The following is a 12,717-nucleotide window of genomic DNA, read 5'->3' as shown; positions in this document are numbered from 1 at the left end:
TTACCACCTTCTCTTTAGTAGTACCAGAAGTGGTCTCATACTGTTTTTGGAAGGACAGTACTATCAGGACCACTCTCATGGTGAAACTGGATTCCAAAGGAAAGAGAAGAATAGGTCAAACCTAGGGTATTGTAGATCCTGTCAATCCTTTGGTTCATTTTGCTTCCTGGTCACTTAGCCTCCTCACTGGATACTGTGCTGCAATTTTGGTACAGAAACTGTGAAACTATGGTAGCTCTTGCAAGGAAGTCTTACATATTTGTGTCTTGATATTAAAACTGCAGAATTAGTCAGCTGTGGGTGTGAAGCTCGTGCCTTTGCATTGTGGACAACTAAAAAACTCTAGTGGTATCTGGCACCTGTATAAAGGAGGAATAAACTGGCACCAGGATGAGAACAGGTCCTTCTGTCATCCTCAGGGAATGATTGTTAGAGACAAGAAAAATTTAAAGAAGTGATAGATGAAGTGCACTGTGGTCTGGATTTCCATCATTCAGATTGTGAGTTTGGGAGGGCATCATCTGCCCATTTCTTCCAGTCCCTTTTCAGTCCTGGCAGATAGTTATTGGTGTTTGATGGTTATTGGATAGTTATTGCCACCAGTGGCATCAAAGGGAGTGAGGTCATATCAGGAGATCAGATTTACTGAATAGTTTTCCTGTGCTTGTGCCTTATTACATATCTGAGCTTGATTTAGACTGTAACTCTGCTGTTACTTATCCAGTTTCTCTTTCCCTTATTTTCCCTCATCTTATAAAACAAGTATAACTAATATGAATTGTAAACCTTGCATTCTCTGCTGCGTTTGCTCTGTTTAGCAATGCCTTTACTCTTGGGTAAAAAATGATCCAAGTCTCTGGGAATTTTCTTTCTAATTAAAATGAGGATGCATAAAGTTGGATTTATAGTTTGATTGAAGGAGAAAAGAAATCTAAGACAAATTTAAAGTTAAACTTGAAGCTTAACTCTACTAAGAAAGATATTTGAAATTTTGTTTCCTTCTCATGTATGACTTTTTCTCCTATCAAGTCCAAGAAAATTTAGTCAAGATGTGTTTCACTTACCCGGCGGTTCTGTAGCACTTGCTCTATAGTGTGGTCATCTCAGCCAGTCTTTAGAGCACTGTCATTACTAAGCTAGAAATGTTTCTGTCCTGAGTGCTTTGTCTGCATCATCTTTGCTGTACTATTTCATCATACACCCCTGGTTTTGTCCTATATATAACTGTTAGCAAGATCTTTTTGCATGTTGGTGTCAGAGTTTCAGTCTTACATGTTTTATAAATATGTTCTATTTTTTCACTTGTTTTGCCAAGCTCCTGTCTTATAGCTGATGTAGGGGAGTGATCTAAGCAGGGATCTATAGAGTGACAAAGTTCTTCATGGTAGCAGTTCTGGGATCAAATCATAGCTTTTGAACTGTCAAGTGTGCTGTGCCAAGAAGTTGATTTCTGTATTGCTTTTCAAACATTTGTATGTTTAAATTCAGAACAATGGAAAGCTAGAATGTTTTGGCCTTCAAGATGGTTGCAGATGCAAGATCTGCTCTGTGTTTCCTTATGTCAGGATATTGTATCTCCTTCTTTTCTAGATTTGAACGTATTCACACAAAGAAGGGGAACTACAGTAAGTCACTAGTTTCAAACCAAGAAGAGGTAGATGATTTAGCAACCTTGGAGGTACTGGATGAGGTAAGAACCTCTTTTTTTATGTTATCCTGAAGAGGAGTAATAACATATTAAATTATAATGGTGTGCTGTTGATTTCCAAATTTAACTGTATTGTCACACTTCAGTTGTGTAAGTCTACAATGACATTTCACCACTTCATGCCAAATATTTTAGACAAGATTTACTGTGTCAGAAAGGTTCTAACTCAAAGCTAAAACCATCTCTGGAGTTACAGCCATAGACCAAACAATATTGTAGCACCATTGGCTAACAGGATTTCCATCACTGGATTTTATTACAGCTAAGTATCCAGTTTGCAATGGTGTGTTAACCTGAAATTGGTCTGAGTCCAAGACCTTCCATCGCTGTTGCCTGAGCACTGAGAGTTTCCTCAACCTAGCTCACCATACTCTCCCAGACCAGGTTCTCACTGACTTACTTTGGTGGGGAAGTGCATGAGGGTCAATTTATGTCAGCTGAGCCTCTCATCTGTCAATGCCTGCTGGTGAACCTTTGACCAAATTACTGATACAAATACCACTGGTTTGTCAAAGTTCAAAAGTTAGTCCACTGGGTGCAGGGAAACATGGTATAAGGGAGGGAGGAGGTCTGCTGTGTTTATGCTTTAAGCTTCAAAACCAGAAAGAAGAATCAGGCTGCAGCACATTATCTGCAGGTCTTGGAGGCCATCAGTGGTTGTAAACAAACTGTCATTCTTCATCTACTGGGCTGTGCATAGACTATAATTCACATTCTCTTATCTGTAAAATTCTCTGGTCTATTGTACCTTTGTCAGTCCAGAATATTCATTGTGGCACTTGAGCTGGTAAACTGTATCATGCTGACAGCTCACAGAATATCTTCTCTCTACCCAAGAGCTTTGTTATAGTAGCTTGATGTTTAGTTAATTGTAATTGAACTAACCCAAAATTCATCTACTGGACAAAGTTCAGGTTTAAGCATTTTTTTAGTATTAGGAAGAGTAAGACTGTTGCGGGTTTTTTTTTAATCTTTTACTATGATACATATAAACAATCCAAGCTAAAGAGATTTCATTGCACAAAAAACCCCAGACTAACTGGAATATATCCCATCTCCTCAGAGATAGAGCATTCTCATGGAAGTCCTCAGGAAGCCTCTGTCTAAATGCATTGTTTCACTATGTGGTGTTACTAAATCAAATCCAATTTAAAACCACTTTCACATATGAATGGCAGCTTCTCAGAGCTGTATTTTTTCTTCCACTCAATTTTTTCTTCCAATTTAGATAGCCCCATCATCAGAGCAAGACAAGAGACCTTCTTGCTATTGGTGCAATAAATAATTTCAAGGGGAAAAGTTCCCCTAAAATGCTTCTGTAACGTGAATCTGTTTTGGCAAAAAGGAAAGAGAGCATTCAAAACCAAAAAGCTTATCAAGGCAATCAAACACCAAGATTTTCTCCTAATGTTTTCTCATGAAGGAAATACAGCCTCTGCAGCTGTTGAGAATTCAGCTTGTAAGTGTATTAAACAGGACACAACGTACAACACTGGGAATAGATAGATGAAGAAGGAAAGCAATTCCTTCTGTAGTCCTCTGCTGCCAGTTGGTCTGTTCCAGTGGGAGCCTAAATATTTTTACATGTACCCCAGATAAGTCTCAAGGCTGGTTGAATTTCTTCATTCAGCTCTGTTGTCTGTTTTGATTGGAAACCTAACCAGGCACTTTATAGACCCAGCTGTGTATGCAGAAGAAGCTGAGGGAAATTACATTAAGAAGTTTGAATGCCACTAATGGGCCCTTCCTTTTTCTTGGTTCAGGGGGAGCTGGCTCTGCAATAGCAAAGAACAATCACAGCAGAGACTGTTTGTTAATAGGGAAAGATGCCTCATTGTTTACATTAATGGGAAGAAAACAGTTGAACATCTGTGTTGTATCAGAACTGAGAGTAATGTTACAGCAGCTCTAATGGCAGTCATGGACTCAATGAAAAGGCTCTTGCTTGATAAGTTACATGAAACTTTAGTAGTAGAAATGTAGGCAAGTCTGTCTCATGGAAACCTCTGATGAACTGAATGAAAGGAGTACTTAAGTACTTTTTCTACAGCCAGTTGAGGATCTGTAAGTATGTCTTGTTCAAAGTAAGACAAAAAATTAGAAATGCCAGTGTGTTTGAAAATATTACTTACTTTTGATCATGATCCATTGTACTCCTGTCTATAAATACCTTCCCTCCCCATCCTCAACAATTGAAACTATATAAATATTTTATACATTTTCCTATATGTATAACATTCTTTCCTATATGTATAACATTCTTTTCCCCCCATGTGATTCATGGTTCCTGTTCCCTCTCTGTCAGAACACGGTAACGGAGCAGTTGCAGAAGGGTTATGCCAAGGACCAGATCTACACATACGTTGGGGACATTCTCATCGCTGTCAATCCATTTCGGAACATAGATATTTATTCTTCACAGGTGTGAAAATTTAGATTTCATTATTTTAAACTAGCACAAAATTCCACTAAAATATAAATATTTGCGTTAACTATAAAGCCAGACCATTCTTGAGATTTATTTTAGCTTACTCTGAATAATGGAATTACCAGTAGAGATGTTCTTTCAAGTGCACATTGACACAAATTCTTAAGACTTGCTGAATTTCAGCACAGAAATGAGAAACTCCAAAATAATTAATTTCTAGTGTCTTTATGTCTACAGTGTGGATCATGCACAAAGCAATCCTGTAAAATGTTAACTTCTGTGAATTTCTCTCCTTACTACACAAAAGGGAATTTGTCTCCCTGTTATACAAAAGGGGAAAGATATTAAAGTCTGATCATACAATAATTTGGGGTTATTAATTATGAGATGCTACAGCTACAGAAAAGATTTCAAGTTTTAACATCAATACCATGCAGAGATAGTAATAGGAAGGGAAGAACAGATAAATTTAAATAAGTTGGAACTATGATGTCTGACAACAGTAAATTTCTCCTAATAAGTTGAGTTTCATAAAGTAATTAGGGCTAAAATTATAGAAAATTGCACTTCATTTTTTAGCAGGTCTTATAGTCCTAAGTACGTAGAGATTCATGGTATAGTGAGTGCAGTAACAGCTCCCTCAGAAAACATCACTGCTGGAAACCTCAGCATGCTGTACACTAATCTAAAAACAAAACCAAACTTAAAAAAAAAAATGTTTTTAAAGGGCAGTGATAATGCTTTTGTTTTTCTTACATTTAGCATTCCAAACTGTATATTGGAGCCAAACGGACTGCCAACCCTCCTCACATTTTTGCTGTTGCTGACATAGGCTATCAGTCCATGGTGACATACAACTCTGATCAGGTATGGATGAGGTGTCTAATTACATCCTCTGCCAGGCTGAGAGATGTGTGATGAGCTCAGTCTTGCTCTGTTCTCTGCAGTGTATTGTTATTTCTGGAGAAAGTGGAGCTGGCAAGACGCAAAGTGCCCATCTGCTGGTTCAGCAGCTCACTGTCCTTGGCAAGGTAAGTGGCAGAGGGGATGTCTCTGTAAGGCTTTAAGGCTTTGCTGTCCTGGGTCTAAAGGGCTGAACCTATGGACAGGGTATTGGTTGTGGGGTGAGATTGTTACCAAAGAACATTTTCCAAAGAACATTAGAACCTGATGCTCATCTATCTACTCCTTCCTCCCTCCAAGGGTCACTTGGAAATATGCTGGGGTTTCCACAACAAAAAGTACCTACTGCAGTGAGGGCTGTGACTTAAGTCAGATCCCTGTTTAATTGAGTGCCTTCAAGTCACCCAAGCAGTAGTAAATAAAATCCTCTTCTTGCTTCTCATCCTTCCACAACCAAATTGCTTTCACCAATGTATTGGTAGGGTGTAGTGGAGCAGTAACCAGATACTAACAAGGATTCTAAAAGCAGATTGGCCATCTCAGAGACACAACACCTAAAAATGCATGAATTTGAATAATCACTGATAATTTGAAGCAATATCTTTTTAATATCCAGGCTAATAACAGGACTCTGCAGGAGAAGATTCTCCAGGTGAACAACCTTGTAGAAGCATTTGGGAATGCAGGCACTATTATCAATGATAATTCAAGCAGATTTGGAAAATACTTGGAAATGAAATTTACTTGTGGTGGCACTGTAGTAGGAGCTCAGATTTCAGAGTACCTCCTTGAAAAATCCAGAGTTGTCCACCAGGCAGTGTAAGTATGAAAGTTGAATTTGACCTAATTTGGGGGTTACAGAGTAGATCTATGATGCAGGAAATCACTTTGGTTCAAAACACAAAGATGAATAAGGTACCGGGATGTTTTTCCTTAAAAGTTGCATATTAATGGCTTATGATTCTGTAAGCTAGCTGAAAACTGCTCCAGATTTTTTTTTTCATTGCCTCCTGGGTTATTTAAAGAAATCTTATAAAAATACCCATGTGATATATAAAATAAGAATGTGCAAAGAATTAAAAACTTACTAATAGTTCAGGTATTCATATCATTGTGGGATTTTGGAGTATTGTGTTAAGTGTATCACTTGGATTTACTTCCTCTAAATTTCCTGCAGTATTGTAGCTTATTTCTTTGTTTCTTTGGTCATTTTCCATTTTGGAATGTATAGTAGGATTTGTTTAGAGAGGATTATGGGTCAAAGATCCCTGCCAAGAAGGACTTGGGGGTGCTGATGGGTGAGAGGCTGGACATGACCCAGCAATGTGCCCTCCCAGCCCAGAGAGCCAAACCTGCCCTGGGCTGCATCAAAAGCAGCCTGGGCAGCTGGTCGGAGGGAAATCTGCCCCTCTACCCTGCTCTAGTGAAATCCCACCTGCAGTGCTGCATCCAGCTCTGGGGTCCCCACTACAGGGAATCTGGACCTGTTGGAGAAATTCCATAGAAGGCCACCAAGATTATTAGAGGGATGGAGCACCTCTGCTACAAGGCACAGCTGAGAAAATTGGGATCTTTCAGCCTGGACAAGAGAAGGCTTTGGGGTGACCAAATTGCTGCCTTCTGCCTGAAGGAAGCCTGCAAGAAAGGTGGAGAGAGACTTTTTTGCAAGAACATGTAGTGACAGGATAAGGGGCAATAGATTTAAACTGAGAGAGAGTAGGTTTAGATTAGATTTTAGAAAGAAATTCTTAAGTGTTAGGGCGGTTAGGCACTGAAACGAGTTGCCCAGAGAAGCTGATGATGCCGCATCCCTGGAAGTGTTCAAAGCCAGGCTGGATGGATCTCTGAGCACCCCAGTCCCTGCCCATGAGAGGGGAGTTGAAACTAGATGATCCTTAAGGTCCCTCCCAGCCCAAGCCATTCTCTGGTTCTATGATCTAATGATGCCCTTGAGACATAGACCTAAGCTCATGCACAAAGCAGGAGTTTGAACACAATTCCTTTTTCAATTATGACTGACTTGGGCATCTCAGGGCTCAGTCATGGCTGCAAATTTCCTCCTAGTTTTTTCTCATGAGGAGCACAGGAACCTTGAATATGTAATAAACCTCTGTCCTAGGTTTGGGCATGCAGCTTCTAGGCAAAGCATGCCAAGTCATAAGGCCCTTTTGCTGAATGTCTGCTTCTTGGCTCAGGGCTAAAAGACACAACAGACCTACTGCATTCAGTAAACCAAGAGTGTATTTTCTCCCACTGTCAGAAGGTTTTTTAAAGTAACTGGAGTTAAGCAACCTCTTGAGTGTGGGTGGGTGAGGAACGTACAAGATCTCATAGAGGATCTACCAATTGCATCAAGGGCAGAGCAGCACTAAGCTGCTTTAGCACTGAGCAGCAACCATGGCAGTGTCATTAATAAATGTAGCATGGTTCTATTACTAAATCAATTTGTTGTTTCTGTTGTTTCAGAGGAGAGAAAAATTTTCATATTTTTTATTATATTTATGCTGGTCTCGCAGAAAAGAAAAAACTGGCACATTATAAGCTGCCAGAATATAGACCTCCCAGGTAATGCAGTTTATTTTTGCATAAATTGATTACTAAAAAACGCAGTGTTGAATTCTCAGCCTTGTTTGCATTCTAACTCTGTATCCATCAACTCTTTCAGATATCTGCAAAACGATCATTTCAGAATAGTGCAAGATTTCATGAACAATAGCTTTTATAAGTCTCAGTTTGAATTAATAGAACAGTGCTTCAAAGTCATAGGTTTTACACTGGAGGTGAGTGCTGATAACCCTTTTCGTTTGTGAACTTTACCAGCTACCTTAATCAGGAAAAGCTTATATGAAGCATTCAAATCTCCCTTGTTCCTTTAGCATATTATGTTTGTGTTTTAGGATGTGTTTGTGTTTTAGGATCTTGCATGGTCAACTTACTGTTATATAGTAACATTTAAATTTTTAAGGTTTCAAGGCATTGGTAAACCAATGAAATTATATTAGCCAACAAGGCTTTGAAATCAGTGAACAAAGCACAGCTGAGTAAATTGGGGGGGGGGGAGATTTTAACAAATTTAATGCATAGAAAATTATGTTGTAACTGTTTATTAGCCAATAATTTTAGGCCTGTGAATATGAGCCTCATTTCAGTTTTAAGAGGAAGTCCATGGCGAGAGTTTTAAAAATTCATTGTGCTGAATTCATTGATCTGAGTATTGATGAACTCAATACATTTTCACAGCTCTGGGGATAAAGTTGAATGAAGTTCTTAAATCCCTTTGAAGATGACTCTCATCACTAAACAGTAACTGAACCCATTTTTTCTTTATTATCTCATATCATTGCTCAGCTAGCTGTTAAACCCCTCTCCCCAGTCTGTCTTTGGTAGAACTAAAATTTAAAAAAGACTGGGTTTATAAAGGAAAGAAATCCCATCCTGTGACCTAGTTTTGCCTTATGAGAAGTGGTCACCTATTTTGTTCCTCCAGAGTCACTTTGCATTAGATTGTAGTAGCAGTGGTATTCACAGTCTCTTTCTCCTCTACATGTTATTCACAGCTGCCTTTAGTAATATCACACCTTTACTATCACATCCTTTCACTTGTGCTTTCACCTTTCCAGAAGCAGCATGAAAGGACATTCGTGGTTCAGCACTGATAGCAGTTTTGTCACAGCACCAGAGACCTTGATAAGTCCTAATTTAAAGCATGAAAAGCAGAAAGTCTGTTTTTGTTTCCAGCTCTTTTGTTCACTTGGATGGGTGGAAACAATAATCTTGATCATCCAAAAGAGGCCTTCCATATACATTGAAGATGCAGTTAGAGCCAGGTCACTGGCTGCATTGTGCAGTTCTAGCATGGATCTTCACTTGATTAACTCAGCAAGCCACTGGGAGCTGAATCTGTGAAGAATTATCTACCTGTAGAACCTTGCCGTTTCAGAAGCTGACTGAGTGCCATAGACCATCTGCTTGTGGCTCCTTGTGAGCCCCAGCCATGTCAGCCTGCCTTGCATCCTCCTCAGGGTGAATTAACCTGTCTGAGGCTGTGCTTGCAGGAGTGAAGTCTTCTTACCCCACTGAGGTTCTGATATCAGATACATGTGCAAAGACAATTTTTTTCAGTGAAAAAAATGTCCGATAGGACATTGAATTCCTTTCCTACATTCACTTTTTAGTAATGCAGCCTTAAGCTTTGACATTCATCTCAGTGCACAGAGGAACTTCTAAATAAGCACATTCAGTGTTTTATTAGCAGAAATCCATGGACAGAAAAAATCTTCAGTTAAAACTGAGACCTAAGCAGAGCTTTATTTCTTTGAAATTCGCTTTTAACTGACTGACAGCCTTTAAAAGTAACTACTGTCATACTCCCTTTCTTAAAATCACAGTTTTATTTCAGGCTGCACAGCAAAATTAGTAAGAAAGGACTGCCTGAGGGGAACAATAATTATGTTGTATGAGACAGATCAAGCCAGATTTCAAACACACTGGAAAAAGGCAGAAAAATGTCAGCAGTTATACATACTGTACAGCACGATGGCAGAAGTTAATCTGTCCATTTCTTTGCATTTTAACTGTGTCCCTAAGCTTAAAATGAAAATGAGTACTTAATCCTAAGTAAACTGTGTGCCAATTATCCTCAGCATAATTTTTTTAGAGTGAGCTTATCCAGTTTGTCTTGCTGTCACTGGAATCACTATTTATTAACTGCTAGATTAACTTCTGAAAGTGTTGAAAACAAGTTCAAGTATTCTAGAGCAATTAGAGATTTTATCTGAGTAAATGATGCCTGAGATGGTACCAGCAAAGTATTGAATAAGATGGATAAAATGCTGTGCAATTATAAAAAGTTCATCCGTATAAAATACCAATCAGATTTTCAAAACTACTTCTTATAGAACTGCTACAAAAGTTTTCAACCTGCCATTTTTAAAATATACTATTACTGTATGCCTCAAAATATACAGTGTCACAGACTGCTAGTTTGCTTTACAGGTACACCTAGAATTTTTTGAGGAAAACCACTCAGATCATCAGGTATAATGATAAACATTCACCATTCAGATGGAAATTTGCAGTTAAAATCTAAGTCCAACCTGCAATGAAAGCATTATTTTACTAACTCCAAATATTATTTGAAATTTATGTATTTGTGTATAGGTACTTAATTTACTAAATATATCACTTCTCTCTCCAGAGTAATAACAGCCTTTTCAATGACAGAGTCCCTTTTCACAGAATCACAGAATTAACTAGGTTGGAAAAGACCTTTGAGATCATCAAGTCCAACCTATGACCTAACACTGCCTTACCAACTAAACCATGGCAGAACCTCCTAAATAATTTGAAATCTAAATTTGTTTCAGCAAAGTCCATATTAAGATGCTTTGGTAAGTTCCTAACTGACATTTTGAAGGATAAAGTGCTTTGTCAAATTGGAGATCTGAGGCCTCACTCTTCTCCCAGTGAAGCTTTTTCTGATGGCATTGGTGGGAGTTGATATTTGGAGTATTATTATTTAGAGTACCTGTGTTTCCATGATGCAAGAAACATCAATACAGATTTTTTTTCTACTTTTTGTTGCTCTAGGTATTAAATCTTTACACATGTTTGCACCTATAGACACAGAGAAGGGCAGATATAAATAACCTCTGAATTTTCTGTGAAACAGGGTATGCACACCACTGTTTTTTATTTCCTTACTTCCTATCAATCCTGTCTGGTCAGCAAGTACAGAAGAGAGGTTAGGCTACAGTTTGTCTTGCCCTCTTTGACTGTCTTACTCTTGAAAGACTTTGCTAAGCACAGAATGGGAATAATTGCTGAGAACAGCACTCCTAGAAGTAGTGGACACGGGGAAGACAGCAGAAAACAGCACACACACATATGCCCATGGCACAAACCACAGAGACAAATTGCCTGGCTGTTAAGTATTGCATTTTTTTAATCTATTTTTCAGGAACTTGGAAGTGTGTACAGTGTCCTGGCTGCCATTCTAAATGTGGGTAACATTGAATTTTCTGCAGTAGTATCTGAACATATGATTGACAAGAGCAACATTTCTAATCCAGTAGCCCTTGAGAACTGTGAGTGTTCTTTTCTTGATTTAACAGTGTTTTTCTTTAGTGTTTTCATAGCAAATTCATTTTATTGCAAGAGGTATCAATGAAAACTGTATTCACATGGAAATTTTGGAAGAATAATTAAAAACTAAAGGTAGATTAATTCTAACCCCACCTGAATTCAAACGCAAAAGAGAAAAAAAATTCCATGTTATGCATCTTATTTGACTAACCAGTTCACTGGCATACAGGAAACATGACTAATACTGCAGATGTCTGAAAAAATCTTTGGAATTTTTCCAAGGTTATTTGAACATTTGATGGAGAACCTCATTAACACATTGAATAGTTTTTTCCCAGTTTCTTTCTCAGCTGTTCATTACTTGTTCCCCACATGTGCCTGTGGAAATATGGCTCACTAATTCTTTGGAAGGGATGCCTTACGTTATAAGCTGCTAGGAGGTAGAGGAGGCAAAGGGGCAAAGGTTCTCCAGAAATTTGCTACACTTTCTCAGTAATTGCACCTGGGGAGATAATGAAGACTTCACTCTATCTTCTTACATGTTTTCTTGCCATAGAAAAATATTGTGGAACTGGGAAAGAAGCACCCCTTTTTTGGAGCAAAAGGAGAACAGCAGTGACTTGTATGACTGGGTTATAACTGAGAGGAGTATCCACACCTCACAGCTTGGGTACTTCTTACATGGTCACCTTCCAAAATCTGTCTCTGACCTGTGCCTGTGGCAATCCCTCCCAGGTGCATCCCTGCTGTGTATTCAGGCAGATGAGCTGCAAGAGGCCCTCACTTCTCACTGTGTAGTGACTCGAGGAGAAACAATTATTCGTCCCAACACGGTGGAAAAAGCCACTGATGTCAGAGATGCCATGGCCAAGGCACTGTACGGGCGCCTCTTCAGCTGGATCGTCAATCGCATCAACACCCTACTCAAACCTGACAAACATTTAAGGTAAAAGGGGATTTTCTAGATTAAAGAGATATTCTTTCTGTAGTAATCATATTGTCTTACACTAGAGCATTTAGTGTAGTGAAGTTCTTTTCCTCTGCTACTTTTTTGTTTATGACCCCACCATGTCAAAAATGGTTTGTCCTGTTCATAGTATATAGTGAAAGTAGATATGGTTGGAAAAGCATCTGGTGTTTCCTGTTGATCTTTACTCATTTAACCTTTTCCTTTTGTATTTTTAACTTTTGTATTTTAACTTTTAACCCTTTTCCTTTTGTATTTTTTTTAGAGTAAACTTTTGATATTTATCATGTAGATTACATAGGTTAAATTCTGCTCTTATTTATGCTGGTGCTGTTGTTTTTGTCACTGTTGTTAGAAGCATGGTTTCATATATGTGTGGGAATCGTTTTTAAACACATTTACTGGAGGTACTTTACCCTTCAAAGGTGACATTTTAAACACCATATCAATAGCAAATAGCTTTGGTTTGCAGATCTGGATTTCCTGGATTTTTTTCTTCTTAAACATCAGAGAAGAGCCAAGGTTGCAATCCTAAAATTTATCTTAACCTCTAAGTATTTGGTTATAGCAGAGCTACAATAAGCAGAACTTTAATCAGTAAGTGATAGGATAAAATCCATTATAAAT

General features: G+C 38.4%; 1 protein-coding gene across 1 annotated transcript in view; it reads left to right on the top strand.

Moving 5' to 3' along the window:
• Positions 1–12,717, top strand: part of MYO3A (myosin IIIA) — a 105,907-nt gene that overhangs the window by 48,778 nt on the left and 44,412 nt on the right. Inside the window, exons 9-17 of the mRNA XM_030228286.2 lie at positions 1,591–1,690; positions 4,014–4,130; positions 4,899–5,003; positions 5,084–5,167; positions 5,656–5,858; positions 7,506–7,604; positions 7,705–7,819; positions 10,999–11,125; positions 11,859–12,069. Of these exons, the coding sequence (XP_030084146.1) occupies positions 1,591–1,690; positions 4,014–4,130; positions 4,899–5,003; positions 5,084–5,167; positions 5,656–5,858; positions 7,506–7,604; positions 7,705–7,819; positions 10,999–11,125; positions 11,859–12,069 (1,161 nt within the window). The remainder of the gene's footprint in view (positions 1–1,590; positions 1,691–4,013; positions 4,131–4,898; positions 5,004–5,083; positions 5,168–5,655; positions 5,859–7,505; positions 7,605–7,704; positions 7,820–10,998; positions 11,126–11,858; positions 12,070–12,717) is intronic.

This window comes from Serinus canaria, chromosome 2, assembly GCF_022539315.1.
Source record: "Serinus canaria isolate serCan28SL12 chromosome 2, serCan2020, whole genome shotgun sequence".
Taxonomy (NCBI): Eukaryota; Metazoa; Chordata; class Aves; order Passeriformes; family Fringillidae; genus Serinus; species Serinus canaria.
Note: the sequence above shows the minus strand (reverse complement) of the source record. Positions and strands in the feature narration are given on the sequence as shown.